This window comes from Thalassophryne amazonica, chromosome 10, assembly GCF_902500255.1.
Source record: "Thalassophryne amazonica chromosome 10, fThaAma1.1, whole genome shotgun sequence".
NCBI classification, from domain to species: Eukaryota; Metazoa; Chordata; class Actinopteri; order Batrachoidiformes; family Batrachoididae; genus Thalassophryne; species Thalassophryne amazonica.
Genome location: NC_047112.1, coordinates 102,371,918 through 102,392,144, shown reverse-complemented (window position 1 = coordinate 102,392,144; position 20,227 = coordinate 102,371,918). Strand labels below are relative to the sequence as shown.

Sequence of the window (20,227 nt, the reverse complement as noted above, 5' to 3'; positions counted from 1 at the left end):
CCGTTGAGCCGGCCACTGTAGATGCCTGACACGTCGCTCCAAGTGTTTATAATTACACTCTTTCAAAACCTAACAAACTTGAGTAGTTTTCTTGTTGACGCACAGATATAGAACATCGGCTTTACCATGTCTGGCAACTAGTCACTGTCTGAAAGTGACCAGAAGTTTGGCTGTCTGACAAAACACTGGATGTTGATGATGCGGTGTGTTCTGGATCTATTATTATTATTATTATTATTATTATTTATTTTTGGCTGGTATGCTGTCAAGTGTTTTCGGGCCATTTTCCTGCTTTAAACATCATCTAGACCTGATCCAGCAGCGTAGCCTGTTTTAGACTTTAGAAATTTGTAACTGAAATACCCTCAAATGATGTCTTTTACTTAAGGATGTACCCCCCTCCCCACCTTCGATTTGTTCAGTGTAAATGAGCAGAGGCAGCGTCTTTGACATCTTTGTTTTGCGGAGTCTTGATTTTTGAACCTGTTGTAAGTGGGGACACACGTGGACTGGGGTCTGTGTGACATGGCAGCGTCACCGGTGACGGGAACGACTGACTCACTCCGCGCTACTGGAACTGTGGTCCTCCTGCTGATGCAGCCTAGGAGTAAATTTTAAATGAGGTGGCAAAACAGTCACTGTATTTCAGAATGACTTCCACACGGAAGAAGGGTAGTGAAGTTGTTTTGAAGCAGTGTGGGCTTTCCTCAGAAATGGTTTGTCACCTTGTTTTTTTTTTTGTTTTTTTTGCCTCCCTTGCAGTTAAAATCTTCCTGTTCTACTTGATATTCTACGGGTGCTTGGCTGGAATCTTTGTGGGGACCATTCAGGCGATGCTGCTGACGCTAAGCGACTACAGGCCCAAGTATCAAGACCGCGTGGCTCCTCCAGGTAACTGATCGGTTATGATGATGATGCTGTGCGTAGTTCAGTGTGTGGGGCACACCTTACGGTGACCGCTCCATCAGCAATCATTCTGTCTGCACACCAGTTCAGCCATTTTGTCCTTCACTCCTCTCAGCCAGTCTGTCCTCCCCCCCGAGGCTACAGGAGAGCTGATCTCATTTTACAGTTCATGTCTGACTCACACCATTCGTGTGCAGTATGAATTGCTGTCATAGGCAGCGCGGGTACATGGTGCTCAATCTTTGGGTGGGGGGGAAAGGGACACATCTCAGCACTCTGAGGAAAATCCTGCATGGCAACACGACGCAGGCATGTGCTGCCCAGGCGGTATTTTTAGCAGCTGTTGTAAATAACCTCTCACTTGTCCTGTCAGCCGGCTCGTCTTCCACCAGCGCTGCATCACAACCTGCACTGTTTTGTCGCGCACTGACTTTACAGTGGTGGTGTGAAGGAAACAGTCAGGGTCTCTTTTTTTTGTTTTTGTTTAGTTTTTCCCCTCTTTCTCTCTCTCTCTCTCTCTCAGGCCTTCCTCTCACTCAGAGGCTAAAAGTTTCCATTGTGAGAGTGACACACGTGAGAGTGGAAGTGTGGGGGCAGGGTGAAGTTTCACAAGCTTCCACTGAAACTCAAACGGCTGAACGCTCGCCAGTCTGACATGCAGCACTGTGATCACTCGCAGTAAATAAACCCTGATCCACAGTGTCCCTGGGAGCATTTCAATAGATGCCATGTTTCCTTTTGTTTTATGTGTCATGCCTCTGCACGCCTCCCCGAGGCCACATGCACGTCTGTGGAAAAGTACAGCTCCAAAGAGCTGATGGAGACCATGTGAGGAAATCCCCATGACCCCACGCTGCATGCTGTCCTCGCACAATAACTGTTTACACTGAACAGGAAAAATAAAAACAAACACCTGAGTTTAACAGTTTCTCCACGTTGGTGTCGTTTTGTTCTTCAGGTCTCTCTCACACCCCACGTTCGGAAAAATCAGAGATTTCCTTCCATATGAGCGACGAGAAAACGTACAAGGACTATGTTACAAGCATTCACGAGCTCCTCAAGAAGTACAATGATAGCATTCAGACCGAGCAGTTGAACTATGAAGACTGTGGCGGTAAGTCTGAGCAGCAGCGTCACACTGCGGCTCCTAAACAACAAAAAGCTTCCACAGTGTTAGATGCAGGAAAACGCAGTGGTACCTAGGACACTAGAATCTTTCAGTGTTTTTAAAAACTCTTATGAAGGTCTCAACTCAAGGTTACACATTTTTTTTTCTTTCTCCTGCCATATTTGTACTCGCTGCAGGCTCGTCTTTCACAATGTCCTGCACTTGTACTGAAAAAACAATCCCAGGCGACTGCAGTGCCTCCCTGCCACGGCTACTTTTTATTTTATTTTTTTTACTTTGCTTGAGCTGACCAGGTGATATCATGGAGGTCTTTGCTGAAAATCAGTCTTTAATATCTCATGTAGTTCATTCGATGTGGTCATTAATGTAGTTAAGGCCTAGTTCAAAAATAATGAAGCCAAAGTGTGACATAACCATCAAAATCTAAAAGTGGTCTTTTTTGCGAAATGTTATCATTTTAGGTATGGTTATATATCAGTTTCAATATTTCTATTGGTCTCGGTTCAGTCATTGCTAGAAATGATCAGTGCATATATACTATAATGTGCTAGAGCGTAACACTCTAGCACATGTTGGAGGTATCTTCTTTAGTCTGCAGAAGCCTGAAACAAAGAAATTCTGTCCATTAGTTCCTGGTATTATTGAACAAGTAATATAATTATTCTATTGCAGCAGAGTAGGAGATATAGCTAAGGTTTTGACACAAATAAATCAATGACTTATTCTCAGTGTTACGCTTGTGAGTTTTACCTTGCTTTAGAAACATGTTTTTTCTAGGAAATGACATTTCTACCTTTACAAAAATGTGTTACTGTGTGTTAGTATGAAGTACAAATTGACAAAATACAAGGTTATTTCTTTAACATTCAACTTTAAATGATAATGCTAAATATCAACGTCACACAAAATTGATGAAAAATGTGCTAATTTTGGGCTAAATTTCGTGCATATCTCTGGAACCGTGTGGAATATTTCCATGAAATTTTCAGTACCTGTCAAAGAGACTATAGGAAACCCACAGATAAATCTGGATGGTGCTAAATAAAATAATGGCTTGTTCATGACAAATGCAGTGCAGAACAGCATTTAGGTTTCATTATTTTTGCACTAGGCCTTAAGATGATGACCTCTGATTTGACCTGTGTTGTACTAAAATCGTCCACTGAGTTTCTCCACCGTGTTGGATTGAAATTGTACTTTTGTGTTTTGAGGATATTTCTGCAGATAGTGTGTGACTTCTGATGTCACCTTGACATACCGTCTGCTGTGGAAGGACATTCCACTGAGCTGTTACAGTAACCGTTTTCTGCACTGCAGTAATGTGAACAAGACTTTGAAGAACAGCTCATGACTGTAGTTTGGAGGAACTTCAAAAATAGTTCTTGCGCATAATAACATTTATTGTTCCTCGACATGCAGTGAGTGAAGTGATGAATGAATTAGTCCATCCTCTCCAGTTTGGCACAATAAGATAAATACTATCGTGTATTGCATGCCAAATGCCTCCAATTTGCCTGTGAGGTGTTGCTGTATTAAAAGGGCTTATAATGAAAATACATTGATTAGAATCTGAATTTTGATGCGTCAGATCAATAGAGTGTTACATTGTTCAGCGCATGTGCACTGAGTACTCTGCAAGTCGAACGCCGTGGGGAGCAGCGCGGGCATGCATGCTCTCTGTAAATACACGGATACGAGGTCTGTGAGAAAAGTATGACCTTTTTTTTCAAAAACTATATGGATTTGAATCTTGTGCGCTTGCATCAGACAAGCTTGAACCTTCATGCGCATGCGTGAGTTTTTTCACGCCTTTTGGTTGCGTCATTCGCCTGTGGGCAGGCTTTGAGTGAGCACTGGTCCACCCCCCTCGTCGGATTTTTATTGTCAGGGAAATGGCTGAGAGGCTGCCGCTTTGCTCCATGAATTTTTTTCAGACAGCCAGTTGGAAACCATTTGAAAGATTCAGATGGATTTCGGTGAAGATTCTGTCGGTATCACACAGATTAAGGACCATTAAAGATGGATTAAAAACGGCCCACGGCGGCAGAGGGCGCACCACGCCCCGAGTGGCCATCGACAGGCTGGAACGAGCAGATCACTTGCAAATTTAAGGCTCTGTTGATGCAGGACGTCGTGTGACTAGCAAAGAAGTTTCAGAAGAGGTCGGGATCAGCACTTTATCGGCACATTCCACTGTTAAAGGAGATTTTGTAATGAAAGACGTGCGGACGGATTCGCGCGTCGGGATGCAGCCGCCCACAGCCGCATTGGAGTGGTCAGCTGTAATCCTGGATGCACTGTGCGCACTTTTTTGCCACAGCTTTTTTCTTAAAAATCATTCGGTGTTACAACAGTAAAAATGGCTTGTGTGAAACTCCATTTAATGTCTTGATTCAAATGTACTTGGCACAAATGACAGCTGTTTGGGAGGAAAGCTGGAAAAACAGTGGAGTTTTCCATCAGGAAGCACAGTCGGGCAGACTGCAGAACGCTATAAAACGCAACATTCCATTCATTCTTCGAAAACATTAGTGTACTACTTCAGTTGTCACAAAAAGAAAACTCCAACTCTACAACCCCTGGCAAAAATTATGGAATCACCGGCCTCGGAGGATGTTCATTCAGTTGTTTAATTTTGTAGAAAAAAAGCAGATCACAGACATGACACAAAACTAAAGTCATTTCAAATGGCAACTTTCTGGCTTTAAGAAACACTATAAGAAATCAAGAAAAAAAGATTGTGGCAGTCAGTAATGGTTACTTTTTTAGACCAAGCAGAGGAAAAAAATATGGAATTACTCAATTCTGAGGAAAAAATTATGGAATCATCCTGTAAATTTTCATCCCCCAAATTAACACCTGCATCAAATCAGATCTACTCGTTGACATTGACCCTATGCCATGACATTGACCCTATGTGTCTTTTTACAAGGAATGTTTTCGCAGTTTTTGCTCTATGGCAAGATGCATTATCATCTTGAAACATCCCCAAACATCCTTTCAATTGTCCAAAATATCAACGTAAACTTGTGCATTTATTGATGATGTAATGACAGCCATCTCCCCAGTGCCTTTACCTTGCATGCAGCCCCATATCATCAATGACTGTGGAAATTTACATGTTCTCTTCAGGCAGTCATCATTATAAATCTCATTGGAACGGCACCAAACAAAAGTTCCAGCATCATCACCTTGCCCAGTGCAGATTCAAGATTCATCACTGAATATGACTTTCATCCAGTCATCCACAGTCCACGAATGCTTTTCCTTAGCCCATTGTAACCTTGTTTTTTTTCTGTTTAGGTGTTAATGATGGCTTTCGTTTAGCTTTTCTGTATGTAAATCCCATTTCCTTTAGGTGGTTTCTTACAGTTTGGTCACAGACGTTGACTCCAGTTTCCTCCCATTCGTTCCTCATTTGTTTTGTTGTGCATTTTTCAATTTTTGAGACATATTGTTTTAAGTTTTCTGTCTTGACGCTTTGATGTCTTCCTTGGTCTACCAGTATGTTTGCCTTTAACAAGCTTCCCATGTTGTTTGTATTTGGTCCAGAGTTTAGACACAGCTGAATGTGAATAACCAACATCTTTTGCAAAACTGCATGATGATTTACTCTCTTTTAAGAGTTTGATAATCCTCTCCTTTGTTTCAATTGACATCTCTCGTGATGGAGCCATGATTCATGTCAGTCCACTTGGTGCAACAGCTCTCCAAGGTGTGTTCACTCCTTTTTAGATGCAGACTAACGAGTAGATCTGATATGATGCAGGTGTTAGTTTTGGGGATGAAAATTTACAAGGTGATTCCATAATTCTTTCCTCAGAATTGAGTGATTCCATATTTTTTTTTCCTCTGCTTGGTCTAAAAAAGTAACCGTTACTGACTGCCACAATCTTTTTCTCTTGATTTCTTATAGTGTTTCTTAAAGCCAGAAAGTTGCCATTTGAAATGACTTTAGTTTTGTGTCATGTCTGTGATCTGTTTTTTTTTTTCTACAAAATTAAACAACTGAATGAACATCCTCAGAGGCTGGTGATTCCATAATTTTTGCCAGGGGTTGTATTTAAGAGTTTACAAAGAGTAAAATGCGCACTGAAAGCAGGTAAACATCTGACAGGGTGCAGTTTACTTTTGTTTTGAGGCGAGTTGCCAGGTCTGCACTTTGTAAATCAGCCTGTTAGGAGGCAAGATGGATTAAGTAGTTTCATCCCGTTTTGGATTGTGGGCAATTGTTGTACAACAGCATCCTGTGGAATGAGCTGCTACTCGTACGCATGTGGCAATTCACACTTCTCATACCGACAGCGGAAGTGGGAGCTCACGCTTGGTCATATGAGATTTACATGCCACTGAGCATGTGCACTGACAGTGTAACAGCGGTCTGTTGGAGAAACCACTTTGTTTTGCTTGTGTAATAACACAGAACTAGTTCTCACCTGCTGAATTCTGCCTCCTGTTTGACATCTCTGGTCAAATCCTATCACAAGGATGATGGAAATTAGGAGCAGATGTGGTTGAAGATTCATGTAGCTATAAATGAACATGTTTGTCACTCTGGATCTCTAGTTTCTGGCTGTGATAAATGGTGTACCTTCAGATTTAAGAAAATGTGCCTTTCAACCTATTCATGAGTTGTGGGTTTTAAAGGCTTAAAGTAAGCTGTCTTGAACGCTTCTTTATTTCAATTAAATGTCCTGACTCAGCCCTGTAGTTTACTGCACATATCGGCTCTTTGATAACCGCTAACATTGTTGCTGGTTGCCAGTATGTGTTTAATATGCGCATAGTCTGGTTTGCACATCTAATGGACCACTCTTGTCCCACTTCTAGTCACTCCTGACGGTTACAAGAACCAAGGAGACTGGGAAAATGACAGCAAGAGGAAAGCATGCCGTTTTTACAGGTCTTGGCTGGACAGCTGCTCAGGATTGTTGGATGAAACTTATGGTTTCAAGGATGGAAACCCCTGCCTTATTGTCAAACTAAACAGGATTGTCAGTTTCAGACCAAAGGTAAGATTACTGCACATGCTACTGCTCCAAACACACTGATAGTAATTACTAGGGATGGGTATTGATAAGATTTTATCGATACCATTATTGATCTGATTCCCTTATCGATACTGCCTGTGAATTTTCTGTGTACTACAAGTAGACTTTACAGGTTTTTATGTCGACAACATTTTATTGAGTCTTAAAGTAAATAAATATGAAATTGGTCACTAGATCCTTGATCTCTGGACGTAAATAGAAATAAATAAAATCTGTATTTTTATGTCAAAGGCGTTTCCTTTCAGACATTAATGGCATGAAAGTCTCTCCATATACATCTGAGCTGAGCTCAGCTGGCTGCTGGAGTCCGCAGCCATCCAGTCTTGGGCTGCTGCACATCAGCGCAGGATGTGTCATTTTGGGAGGAAAAAAATGTTTTGATCAATTGCAGTTTGTTTGTATTAAAATATTTGGAAAGAGGTGTCATTTGATTTAAATGGCGATTCGCTTTGAAGTCATAAGTTCCAAGCGGACTCGACTCAGTTGAGAGTGGCGCAGCGTTTGGAGCAACGGAACGGAGGCGGATTCTCATTTCTTTCTTGCAGCAAGACAGGAGTCCCACTTAGTGATTTTAATCTGCACAAAAGTGACTCACGATTGACATATTTTAATGGATTTGAGAGGGGATAAGATGCAGAGTTAAAACTTCTAAAGAGGCGCGAAACAGTGAACCAACGAAGCGGCAAATTGAAGCACTGCTTCACTGGTTCAAGGTTCAAAGCAAAGCAAACCAGCCTGAAAGCTTTGCTTTCAGGTTGGTTGTACTGTTGAGCTGTGTTTTTAGAAATATGATTTTTCTGTTACTCTGCTGCAGCTGGTTTGATGTGATGCCACTTGAGTGCAGAAAACATCTCGTACAGAAGTAGATTGTTTTTTGTTTATTAATTTGCTTGAAGGCCAGGAAGAAGAAAAACTAGATGAAGTAAAAATAGACTTTCTGTTCTAATTCTCAGGCTGCAGGCAGAATATTAATGCACTGTGTTTTTTTTATACATACAGTAGTGTTCAGAATAATAGTGATATGTGACTAAAAAGATTAATGCAGGTTTTGAGTATATTTCTTATTGTTACATGGGAAACAAGGTACCAGTAGATTCTCACAAATCCAACAAGACCAAGCATTCATGATATGCACACTCTTAAGGCTATGAAATTGGGCTGTTAGTAAAAAAAAAAAAAAAGTAGAAAAGGGGGTGTTCACAATAATAGTAGTGTGGCATTCAGTCAGTGAGTTTGTCAATTTTGTGGAACAAACAGGTGTGAATCAGGTGTCCCCTATTTAAGGATGAAGCCAGCACCTGTTGAACATGCCTGAGGAAAATGGGACGTTCAAGACATTGTTCAGAAGAACAGCGTAGTTTGATTAAAAAGTTGATTGGAGAGGGGAAAACACATACGCAGGTGCAAAACATTATAGGCTGTTCATCTACAATTATCTCCAATGCTTTAAAATCAACAAAAAAAAAGACGCGTGGAAGAAAACGGAAAACAACCATCAAAATGGATAGAAGAATAACCAGAATGGCAAAGGCTCACCATTGATCAGCTCCAGGATGATCAAAGACAGTCTGGAGTTACCTGTAAGTGCTGTGACAGTTAGAAGACGCCTGTGTGAAGCTAGTTTATTTGCAAGAATCCCCTGCTAAGTCCTTCTGTTAAATAAAAGACGTGCAGAAGAGGTTACAATTTGCCAAAGGACACGTCAACTGGCCTAAAGAGAAATGGAGAAATATTTTGTGGACTGATGAGAGTAAAACTGTTCTTTTTGGGTCCAAGGGCCGCAGACAGTTTGTGAGATGACCTCCAAACTCTGAATTCAAGCCACAGTTCACAGTGAAGACAGTGAAGCATGGTGGTGCAAGCATCATGGTATGGGCATGTTTCTCCTACTATGGTGTTGGGCCTGTATATCGCATACCAAGTATCATGGATCAGTTTGGATATGTCAAAATACTTGAAGAGGTCATGTTGCCTTATGCTGAAGAGGACATGCCCTTGAAATGGGTGTTTCCACAAGACAATGACCCCAAGCACACTAGTAATCCAGCAAAATCTTGGTTCCAAACCAACAAAATGAATGCCTCGCAGATGTGAAGGAATCATGAAAAACTGTGGTTATACAACTAAATACTAATTTAGTGATTCACAGGATTGCTAAAAAAAAAAGCAGTTTGAACATAATAGTTTTGAGTTTGTAGCGTCAACAGCAGATGCTACTATTATTGTGAACACCCCCTTTTCTACTTTTTTTTTTTTACTAATAGCCCAATTTCATAGCCTTAAGAGTGTGCATATCATGAATGCTTGGTCTTGTTGGATTTGTGAGAATCTACTGAATCTACTGGTACCTTGATTCCCAAGTAACAAGAAATATACTCAAAACCTGGATTAATCTCTTTAGTCACATAGCACTACTATTATTCTGAACACTACTGTATATCTGGTCATGAATGTTAAAGAAATGTGTTTTTAGAGCCACTGTTAATGTTGTCAAATGTCCCAAATTAGTTGGACATAAAACAAAGTGTGTCGTTTGAGAAGGCCTTTGGTATTGCTGTCGCAAATTCAAACAAAACCTTGTGTGAAACGTCCCGATGTTACAGTCAGCATGCGTCTGTACAGGCACCAAGTAACGAGACGCTTCCAGTGGCTGTCCAACCTCTAGCACAGCCGAACCTCATCCCACTTCACTGCAAGAATAAGGTACGTGTGGTGACCAGATTAAAGTACGTGTTTGTAAATCAAATGTCTGTGTGACTGTGTGACCGCTGTCCCTGCAGAGAGACGAGGACTTAGACATGATCGGAGACATCCAGTACTTTGGCATTAGCGGCGGTTTCCCCCTTCAGTACTACCCTTACTACGGCAAACTGCTGCACCCACAGTACCTGCAGCCTTTGGTGGCCGTTAAGTTTACCAACCTGACCAGGAATAAGGAGGTGCGCATCGAGTGCAAAATCTACGGAGACAACATTCATTACAGCGACAAAGATCGCTACCAAGGACGCTTTGACGTTAAGATCACAGTCAACTTGTGACCTCAGCTGTGACGAGCACGCTCATTTACACACAATTAATGTAGAGAGTACAAGAGTTCAAATAAACACCACTAGTCTTTGAACATTCATACTATACAGGACCTACACTTAATCCATGTGCTTTACACTAGCTTTTTCTGTGCGTTTGTGGAGGTTAGAATGTAAAATACCAGAGTAGCAATAGCGAATATTTATTCTACTGTAAATGAAAATATTCCTTGAGCCATGGGATGTATTCATCAATTACTGTAAAACTGCAATTCCACTACTGACACGTAGCGAGCTGTGTTTGTCTGCCATCCTAGTGTGACTTCTATATATTTTTTTGAGGCTCCAGTGCTGTCGCCCTGTCTCATCTCAATCTCTCTCGTCCCATGTCTGCTTTAGTGGTCCAACACGTGTTTGTGTGTGCGTGTTTGTCTGTGTGCAGCTGCGGGTGTGCTACATGTGCTCCAATTAACTGAAACACTGGCACGGTACTCTGAACCTTTAATGCCCATGTATAAGTAAATGACTGCGCTCCAAGGAATCTTTTTGCGTGTAACAAATTTTAAGTGGATTGTGGATGCGTTTTTTAATTCACCTTAGCTGTAGGATAGTTTAATGACCTTTTCCGTTTGATACTCTTACGTCTGTTCTTAATTGATAGTGTAGATCTTTGTGGGTCCAGCCTAGAAGTCTGTCACCTCCACGGAAACAGTGGCAACTCAGTGCTTTTAAATCTGTTTTGCTGGAGACATCACATGATGTGATGCAACTTACTATTGAATGTTTTAGCCATTTTCATGTTGGAAGATTTTTATATTTATGCAGTTGTACATTTTTTTTTCCTTCAAAGTGTAATGTATGAATCCAAATACCAAAGTCGCTGGTCAAAATTCAGAAAATCCAAGGCAATGCAGTATCCCGTGTAACAAGGTGTTTAGTTGATGTGAAAATAATTAAATCTATGTTCAAGATCAAAACACTTGTCAGGAGTCTGCTCTTGTCACTTTATTTAATCTGCATAAGGCTGAAACAATAAACAGTGAAACAAGACGTTTCTCGGCTCTTGGAATTATTTAAACATTAGGGATCCAAAAGCTTGAAGAAATATTGCACCTGGAAAGAGAAATGAACATAGTGAGAAGTGCTGAAAACATGATTTTAAAATAATTGTGATATGTGCTAAAGCTGTTGGAGGTGTGACATAGTTCACAGCACAGGCTGGTTTGCAGGAGCTTTGTCTTGGGAAAATGGCAGCTCAGTCAGTCCCAGGCTAATGGTTAACAAGGAGGCGTTTGTGCAGACCACAGATCAGGAGTTTTCCTGAACATGACGCTTGATGGGTCAAACCCACTCCAACAAAACAATGGTTTTGTTTCAAATTCCTGTGCCATTCTTGTTCTCCAGAGGGGGGGGGGGCAAAACCCAGTGTGAGCTAAAGTTGTTCCAGCCCACAGTCATGAGACTGTGACACAGCTTTTTGTTCCTGACCAAACACAAGGTTGTCACACGTGCAAGACCTCAGACAGTCCGTGTACTATGTCTCAACAATGACAGACTGAGACTGCACAGCAGCACCTACCTCCAAAACGCCGTCTTCAGGGAGGTCTGTACAGTGGACGCCATTTTTCACCTTGTCTTTGCCATAAAGTGCACGAAGTGTTGTTGGACGAAGATGGCGTGCGATTTCCTGTTGAAGGGGGAAAAAACAAAAAAAACTCCAATGACCAGTCACAAACTTAAACAGTAAAAAAACATCTGCTGTGGGGGTGTGCACGTATTCCTTAAACAAAGTGATGCATCAGCAGCTCCACAAGCCAGAAAGAAGAAATTGCAAACTTGACAATCTGAACAGGAAAGTCTTAATTTCTTAAATATTTTTGAGATGATGTTGACATGTACCACATATGGGTTTATTTTTTAATGTAGACAAAATCTGCAAGTATTAAGAATTATCTGATCATTTTGGCACAGATTTCAAAACGGAAGTGGAAAACAACTGCGGATTCGATCAGCTCAGTCAAGAACATTTTCCTCCCCAAGACCACATTTCAGACTGTTAACTTATTGTGCAGAAAACCTTTTCAGATGGTGGCACTGGTGCTGCTCATTTCAACAACAGCCACCTTCTAAGGTCCAAGTCAGACCAAAGTTGAAGTTGATTGATTGAAGAGCTGTTAAGTTATAGTGCAAAAACCAAAGTGTGGACATATGGGGTCAGAATTAACAGGGTTCCTGCAGCTGGCAAGATGGATTTAAAACTATTTTGCACTTTTTTTTTTAATTTTTTTTTTCTTGGAGCGTAACTGGTTTAAACCATACCGTAAAATCTTCCATGAAAAGCCCATTTGCATTAAATTCACACTTCCCCATGTCATCACATGATTTACCTCGCTCATTGAAAGTCTGTGTTCTGGCAACAAATGAGATTTGTTGGTTCTGCTATGTTGCAAGTTTTCAATAGATACTGCCATTTATTTATTTTTAATTGCAAGGTAAGAAAAAAATATCAGATTTTAATACAAATTAAAGCTTTATTTCTAAATGACCCAAATTCAACAGCTTCCAATATGTTTTAAGGATCCGCAGGAACCCTGATTACAGCTATATGGTTGCTGCCCTCTGTCAATCAATCAATCAATCAATCAACTTTTTTCTTGTATAGCGCCAAATCACAACAAACAGTTGCCCCAAGGCGTCCAAAAACTACATTTTTCCCTGTTACTGCTCAAAGGGTTTGACATTTCTCAGGTTGCAGTTACAGAAATGTTAATGTTTTTAACCTCTTAAGTGACAGGGGAGGTGGCTATTTAATTGCGTCACCTGTCTGTATGTGAGGGCATTCCAGAGTGAACTGGCTGATCAGTCAGGCATGTGCCAGTCAACCTTGTACCGAGCCACCAAATCGTGTGTGGTGCGCAAATGTGCATCAGGCTGGAGGCTACATGGTGCACGATTGCAGGGGGGTGCTTGGTGGTTAAATAATTTATCAGTGTAATTGTCCCTAATGAAAATCAGCACTGACATATTTGGGCATGTGCACATTCAAATGCTTTTATTATTGTTTTCTTGGTGAAACTAGAGCTTCTTAACAAGCCCCCAACTGTGTTCAGTATTTGTCAATAAAAGCATGTGTAATGTTAATGTCACACACTGTCAGCCATCATGTACCTAATATCTTTATACTTCAGTATGTGCATGCAGCTCAGTTCAGCATTTACACACACACACTTTTAATTTCTATTTTACATTACAGCGAGCTGAGAGAACGGCAATCTAGCCACAGCTTTCGTTGTTTTTGCACGTCGTCTCTGAAAGTCCTTCAATTTTTTTTTTTAGAAAACACAAAGACGATGGCGGGCGCCATCAAACACAACACTCCACACTTACGGTGCCGTCAGCACGACACAACCACACTATTTGAATACATTTCCATATTTAGATAGAGGCATGGCTAGGGAGGAGTTTGGTGCGTCTGCACTTGCTCGATTACACGTTCAGTGGGATGTACAAACCAAACGTGCGTGGATTCATGCTTATGCACACTTTAAAACATCTGAATATATTTGTGTTTACACCAGATTCTGGATTTTGGCATATGACAACTTTTAGTATAAAGTCAATGGAAGTCGTGGTACATGAGACCCCTGGTCCAGAGCAGGCGCTGGTGCACTGCGTGCTGCAGGGTTCAAAAAGCGGAGTACTGTTTTAAATTGAATTATGTTGATAAATGGTGTGTTGGTTAATGAAAGAATTTATTACATTATACACTCTCATTATAACACAAAGATCTATACATATGCTGGTCAGGATTCTTGATTTCCGCTCCGTTGGCTGGCAGAGGTAATAATGATTTAGCCATTATTATCCCAGCAGAGGTTTGTGTTTCACTCTGATACAAAGGTCAAAGACAGTCTTGTGTACTTTTCTGCTTTGCGCAAAAAGCTCCACCAGGACCCAAAGTAGAGGACCTAGCTGAGACATGTATGCACCTCATTTAGGAGAGGATAACTCAACTGTTCTCTCTGGGAGGAACAGCACAAAATGACCACGCCCTTTTTGTCCTGACTGATATTTCTAACATAGCTGTATTTTCTAAACTACAGCAGCTATAGATTTTCCAAGGTATTGAAAATGTTCAGAATGGCCAGTACAGTGAGGTAAAAAATTTTGGCAGTCCCTGATTGTGCAAGTTCTCCTACTTACAAAGATGAGAGAGGTCTGTAATTTTCATCATAGGTACACTTCAACTATGAGAGACAAAATTAGAAAAAAAAAAAAAAATCCAGGAAATCACATTGTAGGATTTTTAATTTATTTTTAAATTATGGTGGAAAATAAGTATTTGGTCAATAATTAAAGTTCAACTCAATACTTTGTAATATAATCTTTGTTGGCAAAAACAGAGGTCAAACGTTTCCTTTAAGTCTTCACCAGGTTTGCACACACTGTAGCTGGTATTTTGGCCCATTCCTCCATGCAGATCTCTGGAGCAGTGATGTTTTGAGGCTGTCGCTGGGCAACATGGACTTTCAAATCCCTCAATAAATTTTCTATGGGGTTGAGGTCTGGACACTGGCTCGGCAACTCCAGGACCTTGAAATGCTTTTTACGGAGCCACTCCTTCGTTGCCTGAGTGGTGTGTTTTGGGATCATTGTCATGCTGGAAGACCCAGCCACGTTGCATCTTCAATGCTCTCACTGATGGAAAGACGTTTTGGCTTAAAATCTCACGATACATGCGCCCATTCATTCTTCCCTTAACACAGATCAGTCGTCCTGTCCCCTTTGCAGAATAACAGCCCCAAAGCATGATGTTTCCATCCCCATGCTTCACAGTAGGTATGATGTTCTTGGAATGCAACTCAGCATTATTTTTCCTCCAAACACGACGGGTTTTACCAAAATGTTCTATTTTGGTTTCATCTGAACACATGATATTCTCCCAGTCCTCTTCTGGATCATCCATATGCTCTCTAGCAAACTTCAGATGGGCATGGACATGTACAGGCTTAAGCAAGGGGACATGCCTGGCACTGCAGGATTTGAATCTCTCTCTGCGTAGTGTGTAGCCTTTGTTACTATGGTCCCAGCTCTCTGCAGGTCATTCATCAGGTCCCTCTGTGTAGTTCTGGAATTTTTGTTCACCGTTCTCATGGTCATTTTGACCCCACGGGATGACATCTTGCGTGGAGCCCCAGATCGAGGGAGATTATCAATGGTCTTCTATGTCTTCCATTTTCTTACAATTGCTCCCACAGTTGATTTAGTCACACCAACCTGCTTGACTATTGTAGATTCACTCTTCCCAGCCTGGTGCACATCTACAATTTTCTTCCTGGTGTCCTTCGACAGCTCTTTGGTCTTGGCCATGGTTGAGTTTGGAGTCTGACTCTCTCATAGTTGAAGTGTACACCTATGTTGAAAATTACAGACCCCTCTCATCTTTCTAAGTAGGAGAACTTGCACAATCAGGGGCTGACTAAATACTTTTTTGCCCCACTGTACATGTTTGGGAGGGTCATAGAAAAGTGCAAAAATTTCTATTTTGATATTTTAAGAGAAAATGGCTAAAATAAGTGGGTCAACTTATAAATGTACATTGAAAGTATGATGAAATGTTATTTTCAGTCATACTGTTATCAATGGAATATTGATTTAAAGAGAAAAATACAAAATGGTTTTCTTTAGCAGACAGTAGTATCTAGAGATCTTGGATGTTTTAAAAATTAGCAGGGAAATTTCCCAATAGCCAATAGCCCTGAAAGTCCTAAGTTACTAAATATGTGGTGATTCAGGACAAAAAGGGTTTGGTCATTTTGGGGCTGTTGGTCCCGGATAGAGCTTTTGGCTCATATCCCAGGTTGTTCATTGGGGTCATATTAGTCTGGAACAGTTGAGTTATCCTCTCCTAAATAATGTGTATAGTACATGTCTAAGTTGGGTCCAAGACTGTCAGGGGGGGCCAGTATATGAATGTGAAATTAAAACAATTATTAGATCTGAGGAAGGGAACACATAACTAATTTTTGACTGATTTATTTATTTTTGTGCACTGTAAAAGGTTTATTCATACACCGGGTTAAGGAGCGCATTAAAGTGCTACTTAAGACAAACCAGAGGAATCTTGCGTGTGGACAGAAAGGATGTTCTCATAGCAGGATAACATTTCATAGGACAATGTCCTTGTGCTCTTATGGTTTATGAGCGTGCACACAAAAAGCAGAAACAGGCTTCAAGGTCATAATCCAGCCTTGTTTTCTCTCACGGGTTTTTCTGAAGTCTGTCCAATGTTCACACAGGCTTCTTTGTAGCAAATAAATCACACACAAGCCACAAAGCAATGCTTGTCCAATTCTGGCAGTTTCCTCACTTGCGAGGATAGTGGGAAGGCCTTTTTCTTTTTTTTTTTAAGTTTATTTTCTACAAGCCCTCTGGTGGCTGAAAAGTCCGATGCGGGATGCACAAGACCTGTTACACTTGAGGCAAATGAACACTTGAGTAGGCTGGGCTTGTGCTGCTGCCCGCTCTTTCTGCCTTTGACGCTTCTGGCGTGAGGCCTCACTTCTTTCTGCCTCGAACTTCAGACTGGCGGATTTGATGCTGGAACGCCAGCTAAGTCTATCTGTAGCTAGATGCTGCCATGACTGATGCTGAATGCCTGCAAGGGAGAGCTGCTTCTTCATCTGGTCCTTGTAGCACTTTTTGGGGGCCCCTTGGTTTCATCTCCCTTCCTTAAGCTCGCCAAAGAGAATTAATTTCGGCAAGCGTGTATCATCCATCCTGGCTACGTGACCTGCCCAACAAAGCTGTTGTTTGAGTATAATAGACTCCAGGCTGGGCAATTTGGCTCTGGTAAGGATGTCCTCATTTGAGACGTAGTCCTGCCACTTGAACCTGAGGATGTTTCGGAGACAACGCTGATGAAAGTGTTCCAGTAATCTGATCTGCTGGCGATACAGAACCCAGGTTTCAACTCCATACAGTAGGGTAGGGACCACAATGGCTCTGTAGACCTGCACTTTTGTGGAAAGGCGCAGTGCATGATTCTGCCAGACTTTCTTGGAGAGGCGACCAAAAGAACTGCTGGCCTTGGCAAGGCGACTGTCTAGGTCCTTGGTGACAGATGCGTCGTTTGAGATAACACTACCGAGATACGTGAAGTGCTCTACTGCATTCAAGTTGGTACCCTCGATGTTGATTTGGGGTGGGGTATATGCTGTATGGGGGACCGGTTGATATAGCACTTTCTCAGGCTGATGGTGAGGCCGAAGGCTCTTGCTGCTTCAGCAAAACAGTTGACGATGTGCTGCAAGGCTTGCTCCGTATGGGCGACAAGGGTGCAATCATCTGTGAAGAGCAGCTCCATGATTAGCTGTTCTGTGATCTTAGTATAGGACAGAAGGCGCCGCTAGTTAAACAGACTTCCGTCGGTTCTGAAGAGGATATAAATGCCATCTGTCAAGTCTTCTTTGGCCTCACGAAGCATCATGCTGAAGAAGATGGAGAACAGAGTGGGCGCGAGGATACAACCTTGTTTGACGCCATTTAAGATGGGGAAGCTGCCGGAGAGAGTCCCGTTGTGCTTCACTTGTCCCATCTGGCCTTCATGCAGCTGGCGAAGGATGGTGAGGAGCTTTGGAGGGCAGCCAAGGCGTGCAAGAATCTTCCACAAGCCCTCATGACTGACCGTGTTGAAAGCCTTGGTTAGGTCTATGAAGGCTGCATAAAGGGCCATGTTCTGTTCTCTGCACTTCACCTGGATCTGTCTCAGGACGAAGATCATGTCGGTGGTTCCCCTGTTGGCCCGAAATCCGCACTGACTCTCAGGAGTATTTTCATGCGGTATGGTAGGGGTAAGCCTGTTGAGCAGCACTTGAGCCAGAATCTTTCCTGCTATTGAGAGGAGAGTGATGCCCCGATAATTAGAACAGTCGGACTTGTCGCCCTTGTTCTTGTACAGGGGGACAATGACCGCATCCCGAAGGTCATGTGGAACCATTCCCTTTTCCCAGCAACTGGAGAAGAGAATCTGAAGCTTGTCAAGGACTACCTCACCTCCATTTTGGTACACTTCTGCTGGGATGCCATCTATGCCAGGAGACTTCCCTGGATTCAGCTGCGTAGCCAGGCTGACAAAGAGTCAGAGCTCTGTTGAGCTGAGTATTCCATTAACTTTAACAAGTAATGACTTCATGACTTTCTTTGCTAACAAAATTTTAACTATTAGAGAAAAAATTACTCATAACCATCCCAAAGACGTATCGTTATCTTTGGCTGCTTTCAGTGATGCCGGTATTTGGTTAGACTCTTTCTCTCCGATTGTTCTGTCTGAGTTATTTTCATTAGTTACTTCATCCAAACCATCAACATGTTTATTAGACCCCATTCCTACCAGGCTGCTCAAGGAAGCCCTACCATTATTTAATGCTTCGATCTTAAATATGATCAATCTATCTTTGTTAGTTGGCTATGTACCACAGGCTTTTAAGGTGGCAGTAATTAAACCATTACTTAAAAAGCCATCACTTGACCCAGCTATCTTAGCTAATTATAGGCCAATCTCCAACCTTCCTTTTCTCTCAAAAATTCTTGAAAGGGTAGTTGTAAAACAGCTAACTGATCATCTGCAGAGGAATGGTCTATTTGAAGAGTTTCAGTCAGGTTTTAGAATTCATCATAGTACAGAAACAGCATTAGTGAAGGTTACAAATGATCTTCTTATGGCCTCGGACAGTGGACTCATCTCTGTGCTTGTTCTGTTAGACCTCAGTGCTGCTTTTGATACTGTTGACCATAAAATTTTATTACAGAGATTAGAGCATGCCATAGGTATTAAAGGCACTGCGCTGCGGTGGTTTGAATCATATTTGTCTAATAGATTACAATTTGTTCATGTAAATGGGGAATCTTCTTCACAGACTAAAGTTAATTATGGAGTTCCACAAGGTTCTGTGCTAGGACCAATTTTATTCACTTTATACATGCTTCCCTTAGGCAGTATTATTAGACGGTATTGCTTAAATTTTCATTGTTACGCAGATGATACCCAGCTTTATCTATCCATGAAGCCAGAGGACACACACCAATTAGCTAAACTGCAGGATTGTCTTACAGACATAAAGACATGGATGGCCCCACAAATCTTAGAAACATGGTGTCTAACCAGATCCTTACTCTGGATGGCATTACCCTGACCTCTAGTAATACTGTGAGAAATCTTGGAGTCATTTTTGATCAGGATATGTCATTCAAAGCGCATATTAAACAAATATGTAGGACTGCTTTTTTGCATTTACGCAATATCTCTAAAATCAGAAAGGTCTTGTCTCAGAGTGATGCTGAAAAACTAATTCATGCATTTATTTCCTCTAGGCTGGACTATTGTAATTCATTATTATCAGGTTGTCCTAAAAGTTCCCTAAAAAGCCTTCAGTTAATTCAAAATGCTGCAGCTAGAGTACTGATGGGGACTAGAAGGAGAGAGCATATCTCACCCATATTGGCCTCTCTTCATTGGCTTCCTGTTAATTCTAGAATAGAATTTAAAATTCTTCTTCTTACTTATAAGGTTTTGAATAATCAGGTCCCATCTTATCTTAGGGACCTCGTAGTACCATATCACCCCAATAGAGCGCTTCGCTCTCAGACTGCAGGCTTACTTGTAGTTCCTAGGGTTTGTAAGAGTAGAATGGGAGGCAGAGCCTTCAGCTTTCAGGCTCCTCTCCTGTGGAACCAGCTCCCAATTCAGATCAGGGAGACAGACACCCTCTCTACTTTTAAGATTAGGCTTAAAACATTCCTTTTTGCTAAAGCTTATAGTTAGGGCTGGATCAGGTGACCCTGAACCATCCCTTAGTTATGCTGCTATAGACATAGACTGCTGGGGGGTTCCCATGATGCACTGTTTCTTTCTCTTTTTGCTCTGTATGCACCACTCTGCATTTAATCATTAGTGATCGATCTCTGCTCCCCTCCACAGCATGTCTTTTTCCTGGTTCTCTCCCTCAGCCCCAACCAGTCCCAGCAGAAGACTGCCCCTCCCTGAGCCTGGTTCTGCTGGAGGTTTCTTCCTGTTAAAAGGGAGTTTTTCCTTCCCACTGTAGCCAAGTGCTTGC

At 41.7% G+C, this 20,227-nt stretch overlaps 2 protein-coding genes across 3 annotated transcripts in view; one reads left to right on the top strand and one right to left on the bottom strand.

Moving 5' to 3' along the window:
- The window catches only part of atp1b1a (ATPase Na+/K+ transporting subunit beta 1a), a 30,214-nt gene extending 19,052 nt beyond the window's left edge, over positions 1 to 11,162 (top strand). The window contains exons 2-6 of the mRNA XM_034180656.1: positions 763 to 891; positions 1,865 to 2,020; positions 6,866 to 7,047; positions 9,709 to 9,789; positions 9,867 to 11,162. Coding sequence (XP_034036547.1) covers positions 763 to 891; positions 1,865 to 2,020; positions 6,866 to 7,047; positions 9,709 to 9,789; positions 9,867 to 10,124 — 806 coding nt within the window. The 3' untranslated portion in view covers positions 10,125 to 11,162. The remainder of the gene's footprint in view (positions 1 to 762; positions 892 to 1,864; positions 2,021 to 6,865; positions 7,048 to 9,708; positions 9,790 to 9,866) is intronic.
- The window catches only part of nme7 (NME/NM23 family member 7), a 137,398-nt gene continuing 128,125 nt past the window's right edge, over positions 10,955 to 20,227 (bottom strand). For both annotated transcript variants that reach the window (XM_034180654.1, XM_034180652.1), the window contains exons 11-12: positions 11,692 to 11,799; positions 10,955 to 11,225 (exon numbers count right to left, since the gene is read on the bottom strand). In XM_034180654.1, the coding sequence (XP_034036545.1) occupies positions 11,193 to 11,225; positions 11,692 to 11,799 (141 nt within the window). In that variant the 3' untranslated portion in view covers positions 10,955 to 11,192. The remainder of the gene's footprint in view (positions 11,226 to 11,691; positions 11,800 to 20,227) is intronic.